Raw genomic sequence first — 19573 nt, forward strand, 5'->3', positions numbered from 1 at the left:
CCACCCCCTATCCTCGGATAACCCAGCCCCTGGGGGTTAGCTCTCCCTGGGTGCAGTTTTGCATTCCTATGGGGAGGAGGCACCTGGGCAGCCTGGGTGAGGCTGGTCATGAGGGCTGAGGTCTCTGTCTGCTGCCTGTTGGAGGGAAGGGAATGCATTTCGTGTAACCTCTTCCCCCACGAAGGAGTGCTCCTGTGTAGAATCATAGAATCATTATGGTTGGAAAAGATCACTAAAATGATCTAGGCCAACTATCAGCCCATCACCACCATGCATACTAAACCATGTCCCTCAGTGCCACGTTTCTTCAACACCTTCAGGAAAAGTGACTCCAGCATCTCCCTGGGCAACCTGTGCCAATGCCTCAGCACTCTTGCCGAGAAGAAATTTTTCTGAATATTCAATCTGAACCTCTCTTTGTGCAACTTGAGGCCATTACCTCTCTCAGTTGGCATATGCCAAGTGCTCCTGAATTGCTGTAGTTTTCAGCCCAGCTGATGAAGATCTGGAGCCAGCCTGGATGGAGGGGAAACTGAGGTGGTCTTGGTGGCTGCAGAGTGCCTTGCTTCAGAGCAGCAAACCCAGTTTGGTTGATGACGCCTCAAAACTGCTAGGGTGACATTTCTGGTTCTCCTTTACACCTGAGCTGGGGACTCAGGCTCCACATCAGGCACCAGACTGCATCCTAGGAGGAGGGAGAGCATGGGAAAGACTGCAGAATGGGACACATGCACTTCACGGGGCTTAAAACTTAGTAAACAAAGGACAAAGTTTAAAAATTTGCTAAAGGGTTCATGAAAATCATTTACCATCTTCATTCTCTAAAGCAGTGAAGCAAGTTTGATTGCACAACTAAAGTAGTCTCTGTACCAACTGTTTGTGTTAATCCGTTTATTTATGAGAAGCATCTGAGAAAAACAAACTTGTATTGTTTGCCAAAGCTTCCCTGCCGACAGCACTATACCCTCCTCTCTCCCACTGTTTTCTTTCCCCTCACTACTACACAAGAGAGGCGCAAAAGACGGATAGGTGGGAGGGCTGACACCACTGCTCTCAGTGGATTCCTTCGGTGGTAAACGCGCTTAAGTCGAAGAGCTCACGAGCACAAAGTCATACGATAACGCACGCTTCTGTTCCTCACAAGCCGGGAGCCACCGCCCCGCGCTCGGCAGCTTTCAGCCCAAATCGCGCCTTCGGACGGCGACAGCGGGACGCGGAGAGTCTGCCGCTCGCCCTGCGCTGCCCATCCGGCGGAGCCGGGAGCACGGAGCACCCACCCCCTCCTCCCGGACCCCCAGCCGCACACTCGCCCGCACGGAGGCGCGCAGCCGCTTCGCGGGCGGTGCCGCCAGGTGCGCCCGCCCAGGCACGGCCCCGGGGGGGCGGCCGCGGCGCTTCGCCCCACCCCGCCGCGCCGGGAGCTCACCGCCCCCGGCTGAAGTCCGGTGTCGCCGCGCCGATCCGAGCCGTGCCGTGCCGGTGGTGCCGTCACTCGGCGCTTCCAGCATGCTCCTAAGATGGCGGTAGCGGCGGCGGGCGGCGGCGGCGGGGGCGGCCGGGCGCAGCGCAGCGGCTGGCTGGAAGTTTTGGTGCGGGAGCGCTGGCACAAAGTGCTGGCCAACTTGGGCGGCGAGGCACTGGTGCTGAGCGGAGAGGAGCGCCCCGACGGCGCGGCCCACAACGGGCTGGGAGGCGATGGGGCGGCGTGCCGCGGGGCCGAGGGCGGCGGCGGGGGCTCGGCGGTGCGCACCGCCTTCACCGACCCCCCCGAGCAGGTGCCCGAGGCCGTCTCCAACAAGAAGCGCTGCGTGAAGGTGCTGAAGCAGGAGCTGGGCGGGCTGGGCATCAGCATTAAGGGAGGCAAGGAGAACAAGATGCCCATCCTCATCAGTAAGATCTTCAAGGGGCTGGCGGCCGACCAGACCCAGGCCCTCTACGTGGGCGATGCCATCCTGGCCGTCAACGGCACCGACCTGCGGGATGCCACCCACGACGAGGCGGTGCAGGCGCTCAAGCGGGCCGGCAAGGAGGTGCTGCTGGAAGGTACGGGGCTGCCGGCGGAGGGGGATGCGGGACGCCTCCGTGCGCCTCGCTCCGGGTGCCCTCCCGGTAGGGAGCCCCGATGGCGCGGAGACGGAGCCCCACGGATGGCACCGCGCTGTTGACGGGGCTCCGCGGTTTGGTCGCACATCGGACGGCGGAGCCCCGACTCCGGCCGCGATGCGGAGCCCTTTCTGGGGTCGGCGGCTGAGCCGGGCCTCGGCGTGGGGAGTGGGCTCAGAGGAAGTTGGTAGTGCCTCCTGACACATAAACCATCCCCGCAAATGTTTCGTTTCTGGGAGTGGATGAGTTTGGTAAGAAGCAGCTTTAGAAACTGAGTCTGGAGTATGGTGCTCAGTGTTGTATGGGAGTTGTCTGTGAAACGAGACAACTGTTGGCGAACGCTGAGCAGAGGCAGAATCACTCCCCGGGACACCATGCTTATAAGGAGAGAGGTGTTCATGGACGTGCAGTCTTTGTGTTCTGTCTGGGATTTGTGTGACTGCTGGACCTGAGAGAATGAACAGCTTCAGCAGTGCCCTTGGTGCATGTTTGATAAAGTGTTGTACATTAGCCCAGAAGTTCACTTAACCACAGGTCATTGGCATTTTTTGTGTGCTACTGTGCCATCCCTGTGCCTTCCTTCAAGCCCTGATGCCCTTACATCTGTGTCTTGAGAGCACTGTAGGTACCCTTTGAGCACAGTTCACATGTCTCTTCTCTGTAATAAGAAGCAGAGGAAGTTCTGCTGCCAGTTCAGGGATACGCAGGAGCATCAGCTGCAAACAACCGACTGTGGCACAAAGTTATGGGAAAAGCCTTAAGAAGTGGTTCTGTGCAGTAAAGGTGGCGAAGGTGAGACAATTTAATCTATGGTTGTGGCTGCTGAGAAACTGCTCAGTGCCATCCACACTGCAGTGAAACCCGTGGGGAGATTGCTGCAAGGCTTTAAGAAGCAGAGAGCCACCGCGTGCCCCGTGCTCCTATGACCAAACCGCGTTTCCTCCCCACTAACTGCATGCAAAGATTCCTGTGAAGTCCTAATGTAAACTCGCCGAGGTCTGAATGGAGTGGTGACGTCGGAATTGTGCCACTGGTTTGTTTGCACAGTGCGGGGCTCCCGGGGTGTAGCAGCAGCTGACCTGCGGTACGATCTAACGAGGAGCGCACAGCACGCTGCCTGTGGAAACAGCACCTGGCTGCTGCAGAAGCCTGCTAAAAAACTCGTTGTTTCTGGTAGGAGCACACTTGAAGCTGTTTGAGCAGGGACTCCTTCTCTCTGCTCCATTGGTCACTGCAGCTGTTTTCTTGCCATTTCTTTGCCCCATGGAGGTGTAGGCTGATGTGCTTCAGTGGGTATTCCCGCAATGGAATTTGTAAGTTGTAAATTGAGGGTCTCTTTCAGTAGTCCTCCCTTTAGATGTATAAAATACTCCCAACACTGAAAGCAGTACTTGTCTTGGTTTTCTTCTGCTGTTTTAGCACAGTATCCAAATGCAGGATTGTCCCCGCCGTGTCCCCTGGAGGTGCTGCTCTGTGCAGCTGGAGTTAGACTCAGTGATCCATGGGGGTCCCGTCCAACTTGGGATTCTGTGAACTTCTGCCTGAGTGACTTGTGTAAACCAGCATTTTGGAACAATTCCCCAAGATTCAATTTCCCACTTAGAGACTTTTTCCGGTAGCACAGTCTAAAATGGTCTTTTTACTACAAAGGGAAGGAATAGCCAGAAGATTTTTTTTCCTCTTTGAAGTACAGAAGGGGAAGAGCATTGCTTTTCCTTACCTCCCAGACAAGAGGAATGTGCTGCTTCCTGGCTTCTTGGAAAGCTGTGCATTAGAAGGGACAACTCTGAGCTGGGGCCAAGATGAATCCCTACACAGTTCCCCTCTGGACTGTTGCTCTGGTTAGCAGGGCACTACTACTGTATGATACCAACACATAACATGCACATTTTCAAGGAGATTCAGAGGCTTGTGCCTTGCAGAGTAGAAAAGCTGAATTTGGCTCTAAGCAATTCAAAAGGCATGGCAAGGTGCTAAGCACGGGGGATGGATCTCAGGGTGCAAGGGGGAGGCTGTGGTGTTACTCCAGGTGTTGTGAGCTCCAGGAAAGTGTTTCTGGGTTGTGTGCACGCCGAAGTGGTCAGTTCAGAGGCTGTGGTCAGCGTGGCTCAGTGCACCCGATGTCACGGCTCTGCGTCCTTCTAAAACTGCTTGCTCAGTGAAATGAGGCATTTACCAGCTCAGCACTAAACTGTCCTCTCTCGCATTCCTGTGGGGGGGACGGGAGCAGAAATCCCTCAGCAGTCCCTTGGGGGAGAGGCAGGGCTGGCACTGGGGTTGGTGACAGGGTGGTGTGTGGTGATAATATGCGTGTCCTTTTTGCTGCATCGATCCTTCTTACAGTAGGAGGAAGGCAGGTAGGACTTGGTAAGTGGAAGAGAAATAATGCACTGCCATAGGAGGAGCTGTGAGGCAGAAAGTTCAGGAGGTGGTGGATGAGGATGAAGTTCTGATCTAAGAAACGCTGCTTTCCCCTCATCTGCAGGGATGGACCTCTTCTATCCCCAGGGTTTAATTTCCTGCTGGCCTCCCAGCACAGCCCAGGTGCAGAGAAGGGATAGGGCAGCTCACGCAGCCCCAGCTGTGATTTCGGATGTTCAGTCCGTGAGAGATGTATGTAGCATTCAGGAGCATAAAGAATTTTTCTACATGAGAGACCAGGCAGCCTTCTTGTACGCTGGATGTTGTTTGCAGGCATGGAAGGCAGCTTAAATTATCACAGCAGCTTCTGTTTAAACATATGATTTCCCTACGGTTCTGTTAAATTGGGTCTTCTTAAATAAGCACTTTGGAAAATCAAGCATCCCCTCTTATGTTGTACGAAGCATGTTTCACTCAAGTGATTCTCAAATGCAAAAGGTGTTTTTTTTAATCAAAGCATCCTAGTTGAGAGCAGTCCCTTGGCATGCTTGGGAACCAAGCAGGTTGTGCTTTACTTAAATTCTCAATCTGTTTTGTGAAAAAAAAATTATAAATCAATATAACCTGTGCTAATGTCAGATGGGATCCCCATGGCCTTCATGATGTATTTGGATGTGGAGTAAAAAAAAAGATGTGTTTTTTTGCTAGGTGGTTTCAGGATGTATTTTGTAGATGGTATTACTTCCTAACTCATTGAAAGTATGCAAACATGGTTTTGATGGTGGTGGTGGCAGGTATGCAGCAGGAGAAGGAGAATCTTACTGATGTTGCAGAGCTTTTCACTAGTTTTAAGCAATTCTCAATTAAACAAATATAATTGCAAGGTAGTGGCTACAGTTCCCTTGAGATGAGGCTCTTGCAGTCTTGGTTTGCAGAAATTTCCCACAGAGCCACAGCCACCAGCATACTGAATTCCAGCATATGGGCAGTAGACCATAGTTACCTTTTACAGCCCTTTGGGAGGTAATCCACAGCTTTAAGGCAGAACAGGCATGGTATGCTCTGCGTTGCAGTAACACATGCTGTTTTCCAAGCAGTATTTCTGTAAGAATTGTAGCAGTTCTCCCTTCGGAAATGTTTTGTGGTTGAAACGAAGCGATTCCAATAGCCTAAATGACTTGTGTGTTGACACAGTGCAAAATAGGCATGGGCAGCATGTTAGCTGTGTTTGTCTACTTTATCTATAATTTCATGTTTCTTTCATGAAAATCTCCTGGCAGCAGGAGATTTAGGGGAGTTAAAGTACATTATTTATCCAAGAAAATGTGTCCCTTGCAAGTACACAGGGAAAATGAGGCGCAGGGCACTTAGGAAATGCCCACCTCACAGAGCTGCTCACTGCAATCAGGGCTGTAAATCTCAATGACTGCAAATCATATGCATAGTTACTTCTTGCAGTTCCAGTAAATGTATGGAGAAAACTTTGTGGTTTTTTTTTTGATGTTGTTGTTCCAGCAAAGATGCAGTTAGGGAAGTGCTTTGTACTTAGAGGTCATATCATGTTTCGTAGACCAGTGAAATTGAAAGGTAAAGGAAGAGGTAATCTCATTCTCAACAACAGCAGGTCTGAGCCGTCTCTGCAAATCTCAGTTTGGATTGCCTCGGCTGCCTACAGCTGATGGGGAAGCTTGAGTGGGAGCACTTGATGTGTCTTCCATTGATTAGATTAGATTACAAGCTAATTTAGCAGTCCAGACAGTCTGTATCACCTTTCACAGATAAGAATCAGTACATCCTCTTTGCAGTAAATCTGCTTTAAGTCCTCTTTCTCAGTTACTGTAAAGAAAATAAGGCAGCTGTGGATTTATTTGGGCTGGGGGCAAGGTTCTCCCTGCACTCTGCAGCTTGGGAATCAGTCTTTTTAGAGCTTAGTACTGTTTCCTCTAAGGATGCTTAGAAGATTAAATACGTCAGGGGATTCGGGATTCAATTGCACATACAGAGCCCAGGTACCCGTTAAGCATCGCAAGGAAAGAAAAAAACAAAAAGCATTCCTAAAATCCTAGCAGTGATTCCTTTGTGGAAAATTAAACTGAAAACTTTGTATGCTGTAAAGAATCTTTAAACTGTTGGACAGAATGAAATTAAAAGGCAAAAGCTTTCGCTATAGTTAGTTGAAGAGTGTTTGCTCCTTAATTTTGCCATGGAACGATTTTTCGCTGGAGGTCATTTTCAGCCTCCCAGAAACATAGATGATGGTGGGCGACCGTGAATCATGCTGTCCTGTCCCTGTCCAAGCCGATTTGGATGGGAAGCACCCACTCCACATGCATCCCCATAATTCAGATCAGAGTTTGCCTTTGGGACAGCCCAATGGAGGTTCCATTGCTGTGGAGTTTTGCATAGCATACTCTGCAGCATGATGACAGGTGCTGATCCCAACAGGCTGACTGTTTTTCAGATACAGGTTTGGAATATATATTTATATTTTAATTTCTTAATCTCACTGTTTTATAATACATGGTGTGAAGTATCTCCTACTAGTAACTTATCTGTAAATTGGATTTTAATTATAACATTGATTTGTGCGTATCAGAATTCATAAGCATTGGGAAGTTTATCTATTCTGTATCTGTTCCAGTGGTCACTTAGTTCTGTGATTTAAGAACAGATTATTTCCATTTGATTCTTCTAATTTGGATTTCTGATCATAGGATTATTTTACACTTTATTCTGCAAAATTATGTTTCCATGGCTACTTGTTAGAATGGTACAGCTACTTCAGTAGAAGGGAAATTGGAGGAAACAGTAGTTCAAGAGAGCAATAACAAACATAAACAAAGAAAATGCAATGGGAACATAGGTGTCCTGGTAATATACAGGAGACTAACTTTTCAAGTCTGAAATAATTCTTCAGGCATTTCAGAAAAATAGGTGGTGAAGAACGCATGGTAGCTATGATTTATGGGGACGTGGAAAGTCTTTAAGTTGCATTATCACATTACAGGCTGCAAAAGGGTTTGTGAGTAGCCTACTTAACACTGTGCTACTGGCCTGGATATGGTGCGTGGAGGGGAGTCAGATTCATCTCTAACTACCTCCCAGCCTCCCTGTTGCTCTCAACACAGCAGCGCTAGCTGGTGTGAAATGAGCTTTGCTCTTTTTGCTTGGTTATGTTACCACTCCAAACTTTGAACTATGCTGAACAGAAAAAAAACCTGCTGTCAGCATAAGCTGTGTCTGGGCAAAGGGTCTTTACCAGCACATCTGTTTTTAAAGGTACCTGGAGAAACACAGAGTTGTGGTGGATAGGATACAGCTAGAGTAGCAGGAATAAGCTGCCTGTTTTTTAAGGGCACAAAGCATGTTGTGGGGATAGGAGGAAATGTCAGGGAATGGCAGGGTTCAGTATATGTCTTGAGGAGCATCAGTGCAAGGAGAGGGTCAAACACATTAGTGGTGATGTTTAATTTGGTCTATGGAAGTTTGTGAGAAACTACAAAGGATGTAGAGGTTGGAAAGTGCTGCATGTCACATGTGCTACACATTGGAAGTGGTGTGTGAGCCTTCTTCACAGAATCATAGAATGGCCTGGGTTGAAAAGGACCACAAAGATCATCTAGTTTCAACTCCCCTGCTATGTGCAGGGTCTCCAACCAGCAGACCAGGCTACCCAGAGCCACATCCAGCCTGGCCTTGAATTCCTCCAGGGATGGGGCATCCACAACCTCCTTGAGCAGCCTGTTCCAGTGCATCACCACATGCTCTTAAATAGACTGCTGTCAGTTACTATTTTGCAGGATCAAGAAAACTGTTGTATGATGCTTGGTCTCCATGCTTTGAAAGTTAGATGACATGTCCCTTGCCCTCTATGCCTGGCACTTTTTTAAGAAAGTGAATTCACTGCAATTAAGGCATTCAGCTGAGTAATGAAGTAGGGCACAAAAGTCTGTTTGCTAGCTCTGCTTGAAGGAGCAGTTGGGAAAAGGTGGAGTTGGAGCAGTGCACTCAGCTACCAAAGTGTATTTTCTTCCAGAACGTAAGTTATCAAACTTACAAAAAGATTTAATCAACTGTGAATAGTCCTTTCAATTCCTTCACCTCTAGTTGCTGCCTTGCTGTTGGGTTAGGTTTGCTCCTGCATCTAAAGTAAATGGAAGGACATAATTTCTGAATAACTATTCGGCAGACATGAATTTCTGACTGCTGCTGCTGTACACTTCTGTTGTGGTCTGGCTTTAATTTTGTCTGTCTAGAACATGAACTGCTGAACTGGTTATGGCTCTCACTGTGCGCATGCTAAGGGCATGACTCAGTAGGTCACTGCCAAAGTAGCACATCTGTATTGTAGCAATTGGGGAAAATGGAGTTCCTAATTGTAAGGAAATGAGCCAGAACGGTAGATGTGGAGAAACTGTCTCTGATTAGAAATGATTAACATACAGCACACTCCTTCTAAAAATGTTATGCAGCTTTTTGCTGAACTGCTGGAAGTCATGCTTGTTGGCACAGCTCTAAAAGCCATTGAAAATAGGGCTTCAGTGATGTTTATTTCCTCGCTGTTCAAGGATGTTTTGGTTGAAATCTTCAGATGTATTGGAGCAGTGGATCCGCTCCAGGCATCATACATGTGAGTAACGTGCGTGTGGATAGCTTCTGTTCATTTTAATGGCATGATTTAGGGAAAAGTAGTGAAATTAGTGCTATGGCATAAGTATCTGAGAGGCAGTATCCTTTTTCCTAGTGTCAGAAAGTAACAAACGTCATTTCTGAAATACAAATTAGAAAACTAAATAAATAAAAAAGACAAATATTGGGATACAAATTCTCTTCTAGCAAAGTAGGCACAACTTGGCTGATTTCTTCCAACAGATAATATGACCTCATGTGACTATTTGTTGGCTTCCTGTATTCTTACAGGGAAGTACAGCCGTTACTTACAGTTTATGCTGTTTGCCATAGGTGTATTCTGGCAATATAATAACAGTTTTGGCTTTTAACATAATCGAGTAGTTGTGAGAGGGTATTGAAAGATATACCATAGAAACAGTGTATCTCCACTGTTGTCTGACAAGAGTTATTTCAGTAATTTCTATTTCCAGGATGACTTAATACTATTCTGACACTTGTGCTTTGGCTCAAGTTCTGTGAGGGGAGAAAGAGCTGTATGAGTGTGAAGATGCTGGAGTGTTTTAGTATTATCCAGCGTGTGGCTTACGAGGCTGCTTATAAGCTAATAGTTTTAGCTCAGACAGTAAGAGTTTATCTGTTTATCCCAGAGTTTAGGATTTAGTCAGTTCAAAACTGCCTGGCAGGAGGGCTGAGCCCTTGGTGAAGCTGACAGGGAGATGGCACACAACGCGGTTGCCCTCCTAGCAGGCAGATTCCTGTTGGTCTTACTCTTGCTGGCAGGTGCTGGCAGGAGCCAGCAGGAGCCTTCTGTCACTGACTTAAAGCCAAAGGAGGGATTTAATTATTGGATGTTCAGGAGTATTTTCCAGGAATGAGATGAGTAGGATTTGCCTTCAGTGTTCGCTGCTTAAATTGTCGGGTTTTTTTTGTTTTTTTTTTTAATTCTCCCTATGCCTTTGCAGTTTGTTGAGGATACTCTGGAATAAAAAGAAAAATTTCTAAATTACCATTACTTTCTAAAGAGCATAGTATCTCCCTGCCCCTTTTTTGCCTCTTTGTCCTCTATTATGCAGTGGAAGACTATCCTGCTACATGACATCTATCAGCAAGGCACGGCTGGGATGGAGAGAGGTGTCTTAAGAGAATGAGCAGAATTCTTGTAGGGTTATGTGTAATACACATATGGATCTATGCATGCACTGTACAATGTTCATAAATTGCTTTGAAAATAATGCCTCCTTTTATTTCCATGGAAACTACAGTGGGTACAAAGAGCACAACAATACTGTTTGATAGAGCAAATTCTCAGCTGCAAAATATTGTTTTTCAACATAGTCACCACCATTTTTGCCAGCAATGAACAAGAGCCTGCATGCTGTGCTCATGCACCATCAGAGGTGACCACTGTGCTGTTGCCGCTGCTGAAACTCACCACCACTGCCTCACAGTGCTCACATCCACTATTTGATCTCCATAAACATTCAGTAAGTGTCAATGAATGTCAATGGGTGTAATTTTTTCCACATGGAAGAATTCAGTGATACATGTTTGCTTCATGTACACTTCCATGTCAGGCACTATTCTGTCAGACTGCCCCTCTGCTGCTGTCACACAGCAACAACATGTAGCAGAATAATACTGGTGGGAAGGTTCAACCTGTACTGCCATATCACCACCATCTGCCTCTAACGCTGGGGGCCAACACAGTCAGATGTGAGACATTACTTTCAGAGCAGCCCTTATAACAGAGGAGAGCTATCAAGTTGGTGAGGGGTACAGAGGTCACAAAGTATGCAGTGTCTCTGAAGTCACTTGGTTTGCTTCTTCACAAGCAGAGTGAAGAGGCAGGTGCTGTTCCTCAGGTGAGAATGACATTAGGGAAGTGTCACATAGGTGTTAGGAAAAGATTCTTCAGAGGGTGTTCTGGCACTGGAACAGGCTCCCCAGGGCAGTGGTCACGGCTTCAAGCTGATGGCGTTCAAAGAGTGTTTGGGCACTGCTGTCAGACATATATCTAATTTTTAGATAGTCATGTCTGGACTCAAGGAGTTAGACTCGGTGGTGCTTGTGGCTTCCTTCCAATTTGGGCTGTTCTATGGTTCTATGGTCGTGTGATTGTATGCAATTGAGGCCAGTGTGGCTATACCCTCCTTAGGCTGCCGGGATTTTGCAGTGGCTGGAAGAGCTGATGTAATACTCCAGTTATCTGTTGGGTCTCTAAGGTGTGAGAATGGCATGGCAGGCTGTCCTGACTGTGCTGCACGTAGTGCATGATTGGAAAGCCTGTTTCACAGCAGGGGGTGAAAATGGCTGGTTGCAAGGTCCATTTAACAAACTGAGAAAGATACAGTTAGTGAAAGGGAAAGGATGCGAGCTTCGAGCTGGAAAGAATCAGATGATGACAGCAAGCTCTTTTTGAAGAGCTCCAGGTGTTATTACTATGATTTGTCTAAATTAAACCCATTTAGAAATTAGATGCAGCTAAACAACCTGTCAAAGTATTCACGTAACTCAAATTCTTCAGACAGCCGAGGAAGTCCTGAGCAAGCTGGTGGGGAGAGACAGGAGCAGCACAGAAATCTTCAAACAAACTTCTTGGTGCTACAGATGCTGCCTCTGAGGGTGTTCAGTGCCCTTCTCTTTGCAGCAATAGCTGTCGAGTTGCAGGCTGCTGCCAAGATGCTTATAGACAGGGCTCTTGTCTAGCCTTGGGAAGGAAATCTGTATTCCTGCCTTTAAAAAGGTTAAAAAAAGCTTAGAATAACTTCAGTCTTTATATTTGTGGAATGCTGGATAAGTGTCCAGCCAAAAAGGCAATAAAAGAAAACAACGTTTTAATTCAGGAAGAACGCAAGTGAAAGCAGCTAGTTTAAAGAAGTTCCCATTCAATTCATTGAGTGGCTGTCTGTACAAATAAACCAGATGTATGTGATCTATGAGGGCAGGTTATAAAGAAAACACTGCAGTAACGAACTGGTGGAATTTCCACTTAAAGCATTAAAATCAACCCTGAAAGGCTCCATTAAGGAAAGCCATAAATTGAAGTTTTGAGAGATGGCTTATAAAATATCCCTGGAACTGAAAATGATCCTCTGTCAGTTTTATGTTTTCCTTTTACTGTGTTATATCTATTTTAATAAACATGTGGGATAGAGTAGGAAAAGAGCAGCACTTTGTCTGTGAAGCCTTGAGGAAATAAATAGTGCATCTAGGCATATTATAAATTTCACCCTATAAAAATAAACTTAAATTGATTTTGGGATTTGCTTGTGTAAGGACTGCTATGCTAGGACCACAGTATGTTGATCTTATTCTACATATATATTGAAGTTTTCTGCCAAGCATACATTGAAATGTTAGTGTTAAATATGTTAGCTTTCATTCAGATGCTGCCAGGGTGTTCTGAATATGTGCATAAATAGTATTAAAATCTTAGAAGGGTTTCAAGGTTCACACTCTTTAAAAGTACTGAGGAACAAATACCTTTTCATTTTTGAGGGACAGAAAGGAGTGTTGTTTTGAAAAGAATATGTTAGTTTCTGCAGGAATCTATATGATGGTTTGACTTGAAATGGCATTTTATATTTAAAAAGAAAACAATTTGCTTTCAAAAGGTTAATGTGAATTTGTTATTAAAAACTTTTCAAACTAGAATTTTCTGAGCAGAGGAGCAGAAGGTTACCAACGTATATTTTTCTCCTGCAACCATGCAGGAAAATCTCTGCAACCGTGTCATTTTTATCAAAAGGAAATTTTTGACTAAAAAGTTTTGAATGATTCAGTGCAGTATTTAGATACACTATTCTCCTAAGTCACTTTGTTCTCTTCCTTTTCTATCAATACACACACTGTAGAAAGAGGATAAGGCTTTATATTTGGTATGAGCCAAGACAGGTAGTCTTCTAGTGGAGAAATCACAAGTGATGTATTACATAAATTCCTGTAATGCATTTATGTTTGATCTTTTCAATTACTCATAGTTATGAGGGTGTGCTGCTTTATTTCTGTGAAGCTCACAGTAGAAACCTTGAGTACAGAGGGAAATGAAGAGGAAGAAACCTTTCAAGTCTCTAAAAGTAGCCTAAAATAGCTATTCCAGATGTAACTTTAATAATATTTTAATGCAATTGTAAATTAAATTAGACTTTCACTGCAGGTACACCATCTTTTTAGCTTTTGTTCTGCTGAAGGAAGTGTGGAGCTGCGTATGAATGGGTGTGTGAATGAATGAAGAAGTGTTAATGAGAACTTAAATGATGAGAAATGAACTCTGGGGGGGAATGTGAGATGCATTATTTTGTTTATTTTCTCTTTCTTTTGTTTCTGTTTGTTTGCCTGGTGCTGGTTAAAGAATGCCTTTAAATCTAGCTGTTTAGCTCCAGAGCTGACCTAGCCTTGTTGCAGACTGTTAGCTGAATCACCAGTATTGCACGGGCACAAGCTGTAATTGTATATACACATGCAGCATACATCATGAGCTTGTTTGTATGTTGTATGTGCATTTGTTCATATGCAGTGAAGAATTTGCTTGTTGTTAATGCTATTCAGATTAAGTTAATTGTTCTGTGAGAATGTAAATATAGTCTTGACTATAAGTATGCTTTTTGTGTAGCTAAAAGAGGTGCTCGCAAGTGGTTCAGGCGAGGCCATGTGCAATGGTGCGGCCTTCCCAGGCCTAGTGAGCCGTGCTCCACGCTGCTCCTCCACTGCCTGTCCACAAAAAAGGTGGTTCTTCCTCCCACCCTGCTCCACAAAACCCAATGAATGAAAGTGTTGTGAAACAGACCCGCCTGCTGCAGTCACTTTGTGTAATAATAGTTGATTAAACAGTACTCTGGGATGTAGTGTGCACCAAGCCTTGAACCTTTCTGAGTGTCTTTTTCCTGTCCTTACATCATAATGCTGATTTTTCTGGACATCATTCACCTTCTTTCTGGCTTCCAATGGCATCATTTAGGATATGAGGCAGCAGCTGTAAAAGTTTGATGTTTATCAGCCTGATTATGCAGGAAAATCTGCAGTTGTTCTATCTGCAGACTAGTAATTGCATAAAGAAAATGTTAGCTTGCTGGCTGCTCGATGTACCTGAACACTGACAGATTCCTGCTGGGCTAAGGGCTGTGTCCAGGCAGGCTCCTGATGGTTTTCTTTATCTCAGAAGATATGCAAAATTGCAACTGCAGTTTAAAGAGTGATTGAAAGGTGACAGAAGTGGTAAAGTAACTGACATCACATAAACTACAGCGTGCTGTGTTTTGTGTCTGTGGTCTTGAAGGTGTGGGTTAGCTCAGGAACCCTGAGGTCTCCTTCCCTGGAATGCAACCCAATTACCTTGGATTTTTTTTCTTTTTTTAAATACAGGCATCATTAGAAAATAAAGCGAGTTGAAATTAACTCCAAATTTTAAACCTGTAATGATTGCTTTGGAAGAGCCTAGCAAAGGCTCTTGCACTATTACATGAAAAGAGCCCAGTTGAAGTATAGTAACCAATTCAGAGAAGTGAGACACAGGTCTGCAGTGCTTTTTGAACATTATTTCATTTATAAGCAAAAGGTAAGAAATAGTAGGTGCCTGATTCCTAAGATTCTTGAACAACACTGCCCTGAGGCCTTGGCTCTTTGCTACTCTGCTTGGACCTGAGATACAATGATGCTGACCCCTCTGAATAGCCCTGCTGAGGACTTGCATGAGTCATGGTGTCAGAGGAGTTTGCCACCTCCTCAGTCGGTGAATAAAGATTGTACAAGAGCCAGAGATACAAATATTCCACTCCTGAGGCTGGACTGGGGAGGTTGGGGGTGAGGACAGCCAGAATGCTGTGTCCCCATCCTGTGGTCTGTGCACCATGGCTGCAGTGTGCCCCTCTCTCTGTAGTGCCCCAGTCCTATAACCACTTTGATTCAGACGATCTTTGCAAAGACCAAATGTCTGAGCTGTTTTCACTGAAGCTAAGATTGGGTAAGGCTAGGCAAGAGGAGGGCCCATGGTTTTGTATTCCTGTACTGTTGGCACATGAGTGCTGATTAAGCCAAATAAAGTTGCTTGCTGTTCAGCCTGCCAGAGTTCAAGGTGAAAAGAAGAAGTGTGAACATTTTTATTAGCATTCTTTCTTCTGAACATAAGCCACACCAAAACAAGCAAGTAAATGGTACAGTAGCCAAAGAGGGAAGTACTGTTCTGCAGATCGTACTGTTTTCCACTGGAAAAAATGTAGGGCTGCTTAATTTCTTTTTAAAGAGTGGTAGCGTCAAATCTAACAATTAAACTCCAGTTTACATGTTTGAGATTTTGATGAACACTTCGTATAAGTGCTCTCAAAGCAGAACATATAAAAATGATTATGCTTTATATGGGCAGTTACTGGGGAGGTGGAATGTCTCTTGCATTTTCCCCATTTTTCCCCCTTCAGCTCCATTCTGTACACAGCCAGTGGCCGGAGCCAGGCAGGAGGCACACAGCCAGTGGCCGGAGCCAGGCAGGAGGCCCACAGCCAAGTCTGCAACAGAGTGGGCTTTGTGTCCTGAGCACAAACACCACTCTTCTTTCCAAGGGAATGGGCAAAAGGGGGTCTGACCCAGAGCCACCGGCTGTTTGTGGCTTGTCTGTCAGCGAGTGCGAGACAAGTGCCTTCTCTGTGTCAATGCTAAAACCAGCCATCCAGCAGGCAGCTGAACAGTTGGGCTTTATTTGACCAAGTTTAACATCGGCCATAGAGGATTTCAGCTGTGTCACAAAACTGCTCAAAGAGCTTCCCATGGTGGTTTTCTATTCTTGTTCTTAATGCACAATTTTTATCAAACGTGGTGTAGTTTGCAGCATTTCCTACCTTCACCAACTGAGAATCAAGATGTTTTGGGGCTTTGGCAGCGTTGCTACTATGGTTTGTTATACCTTTACCTGAATTCCTCATGAGAAGAAGAGAGGACATTCAAAAGCCATTGCCATTCAGAGCACTGCTCAGCAGCTCTGCGTCACCTGGCACTGCCTATCCTTGCCCCTCAGCTTGGTACCAGCTACTGAGATTAACTGGCCCTAAGCTATCTGTAACAAAGCATGCAGTGTTTCCTGGCCAGTCCACTCTTCATTCAAAGCCCATTCTTCATGTTTTCCTCTAATTCACTTGTTACAGAATGTTCCTTTGCTGCTTCTCTGTGCCTGTGGGCTGGGCTTCAGCAAACAAAGCCAGGTAAGACCTCTTTTGAGGCCTGGTTAGATGTCATGTTGGCTTCTGGGTCATAGTTTTTGACTTCTGTGCTGTAGAGGGTACAACAGAGGGGAAATAAAATGGTGAGGTACAAAGTCCCGGTGTGTTCTTCATTTAGGGGCAGAGCCCCAGCAGTCTGTCTAGAAAGTCCCAGGCTGACTTTCCAGGGAGAACTGAATTTGCTATAAGCAGCTGTCATATTAAGAGATTCGTTTTTGGTAAGGAACGGTGATGGGGATATCATTGTTTTAGGACTCAGTGCAGAAAAGAGCTGTTTACCTCCTAAATTTTTGAAGTTCTTGAATAATTTTGCAACATGCTAACAGGGAGTGCGCTTTAACAGGAAGGCAAAGCTAGAGGCTATACAAAATGAAATTTTAATCTAGGCTCCCATCAAGCTGTAAAAAGGCATTTGACTATTTTGAGGGATTACGTGTGGGATTGGTCTTTTTTCCTAAAGGAACATCATGAAACTGATTTGGGATTTTGGCTGGAAGAATAAATCTTTTTTTTTTTTTTTTTTCTTTCTTTTTTTTTTAATGACTTTTAAAATAAAACAATTGCATGTGTCTTTGAGTACTTTCTTTTGCTGGCTTTACACTGTGCTTTTTTACTGATTTTGTAGTTACCTCTGCCATCCCTACAATCTTAATTTCTAATCCTCAGCATTAGAAATTAATATGCAGAGAAAGGTACATCTGATCTTTCTTTTCTTTTTGCCTTTCTTGAAGGTGTTCACATTAGGCATTTAGGCTAGGCTGAGCATCCCTGCTCTCAGGATGGGCAGCAAAGAAGGAAATGGGAGAAGTGCTCAGGAGATGCCACTCTACTTCCTCACCAGCTACAGGGAGACTGGATGGACTTCCAGCTTCATCGTTTAGGTGATTAATGACAGATGACACAGACCTCTGTAACGTTTTTGAAGCTTTTTCTTTGTAACCTGTTCTTTGTTTCTCAGTTCTCATTTAGTTACATCTCCAGACTGGAATTTTGAGGGAAACAAAGAATTTGTGCAGAGCAGAATGCAGTCTCCAGAGCAGAAAATGCTGTGTATCTTTGCTGAAAGTAATATAGAGAGGCATACATGCTGTTGGAGAATATTAGCATGTAATTGCGTTATGTGTTGGTCTTGGCCAAAATGCTTGCATAAGAATAACCCATCCCTGTGTTGCAGTGCACGTCTTCATAGCTGCCCTAATTTCACTGCATGCAATGCCATGCCAGAAGCAGATTTTTTTAAAATGATGTGGGTTAAAGGAATGCTCCAAGAAAGATGTCATCTCTAGTGCTTGTTTTTGTTTCAGAGCTGGAGTCCACAGGACAGGCTCATAAGCTGGCAAAAGGGAGTAGTGGACTCCAGCACAAGGCAGAAGTGCTGAGGCTGGAGGAGGGACCCAGGAAGATGAGCTGGCTTCCGTGATGAAACTGTGAAATTCCAGCCTGAGCTGAGAGGGACTTTCCTGCCCTCCTCCTGGCCTTGGTGGCTCATTCCTGCCCCCACGGCTCAGCTTTCACAATTGCTTTTCTTGGGCCAGGTCTCCAAGCTGGTTTGCATGCATGGCAACAGGGTCAAGGGAAGCTTGAGTCACTTCAGGTCCTTTTTAGGGGACAACTCGAGTTCCACGTCTGTGTAAAGCTATTGTGAAATTGCACTCATCATACTGAGGCTTGTCTTGTCATTGCCAACATGCAGCGGATGAAATCTGGGCCCAGAATATATTCTGCATATCCCTGGTTTTATGTGTCTTGCTGCAAAAAGGATTGATGTAAATCTTTCATACGGGATGTCTCCTGGATTGTGTGTGGGAGTGGGAAATTCTGCAGAGGTTAGAAGTGTCTGTCCTAAGCACAGGTTGGCTTGATTTGCCAGCAGAAGGCATGAAGAGAAGGGCAAAAGCCAGACGTCTAGATCCCCGGCTACCCTGGACAAGGAAAGGGACAGATCAATCTTGTGCCCAGAAGCTAAGCATTGACATGGTTGAGACTGGAACTGGCATGTTGAAATGCTGATCTGGATTAAGGGAGAAGGTAATCTGAAGATCAGCAGTTTTATCCGTGTACACCTTGCTTGGGAAACAAATGCATTTTAATCACAAATGAGTATATATAGTAATAAGCCCTTAGTTGCTGTGCTTACTAGCCATGCACAGACACGTCTCAGAAGCCTTAAATTCACTATGTTCCTGAGCACTCTAAATTTGGTGCATACTGAGCAGTGGAAAAGTGGACTCGTGATTCTTGTAAGGAGTGCATATATCTTAGATCTAGATGACTTGTTTTCTGCTAACCTGGCCAGTTCTTATTTGCTCTGCCTCGAGGCCATTTAATTACATTGACTTTCCTACCCGTTTTACAGAGCGATAGCTGTTTGATGAGTTTTCTCTGAAACCTTTCCAAATGCTCTAATATATTTTAACATTAAAAAAAATAAATTTTGTCCCTATCCTGTTAGTACCAAATGCATTCTTTTCAGCTGCTTCTTATCAGTTCTTTTCAGTTGTTTGTCTTCTTCCTTCTTATTTTTTAAGTGACTCCAACCTACAAGCTAGTTCTTTGCACCTTTACCAACATTTTCCTCTTGTCCAAGTTATTAATTAATCTTGCAGTCCTACTCAGAATGCCAGGTGTTTGAACGGGGTCTGATATAGAGAGTTAAACCAACAATAATTTGGGGCTACTGCACTCTTGTCTGTAGCAGGCCATGCATTCCCAACCTGTCCCTTCCATGAATTCCAGAGCTTTTGCAGTCAAGCAGGCAGTTGGTTCATGCACCTGCAGAGGAGTATGTTTTCATCAACAGGGTGAACAAAAGGTTCCCTACCTGAGCTTCTCTTTGGGTCCCTTTGCTGGCTCCTGCTCCTCTCCTTCTGCTCTGTCAGTTTGTAGTCAGTTAGTGAATTGCACCAGTTTATGTGATCCTTTTTGTTTTTTCTCCCTCAAGATAGTGGCAAAAGCACAGCCAGGGAGGTGGCAAACTTCTTTCACAGATAGATCTGGGAGGCTGGACAACCATTTCTTAATCCTGCTTTATTGCTGGAGTTACTACAACTGCAGGCTAAATGTCTTCAGCCTGCAGTGTGAATGTGTAGCTTGTGATAAGTCACTGAACCCATCGCTTTTGGAGGGAGGAAGCATACTTACTAATACTTTGTTTTGTTGTGTGGGATTTTTTTTTCTTTCCCTTTAATTGGAATATATTAGCATGGTAACATTTTAAATTCTGGAAAAGAATGAGAAATAGGAATTGTGTGTCTGAAGCATCACTGACTAAT

General features: G+C 45.0%; 1 protein-coding gene across 1 annotated transcript in view; it reads left to right on the top strand.

The window, feature by feature from the left end:
• Nucleotides 1-1517: 1517 nt before the first annotated feature.
• SNTB1 (syntrophin beta 1) overlaps nucleotides 1518-19573 on the top strand; it is a gene marked incomplete at both ends in the record, with an annotated part of 103432 nt that continues 85376 nt past the window's right edge. Inside the window, one exon of the mRNA XM_079533819.1 lies at nucleotides 1518-2043. Coding sequence (XP_079389945.1) covers nucleotides 1518-2043 — 526 coding nt within the window. The remainder of the gene's footprint in view (nucleotides 2044-19573) is intronic.

Source organism: Tetrao urogallus, assembly GCF_951394365.1.
Source record: "Tetrao urogallus genome assembly, chromosome: 3".
Taxonomy (NCBI): domain Eukaryota; kingdom Metazoa; phylum Chordata; class Aves; order Galliformes; family Phasianidae; genus Tetrao; species Tetrao urogallus.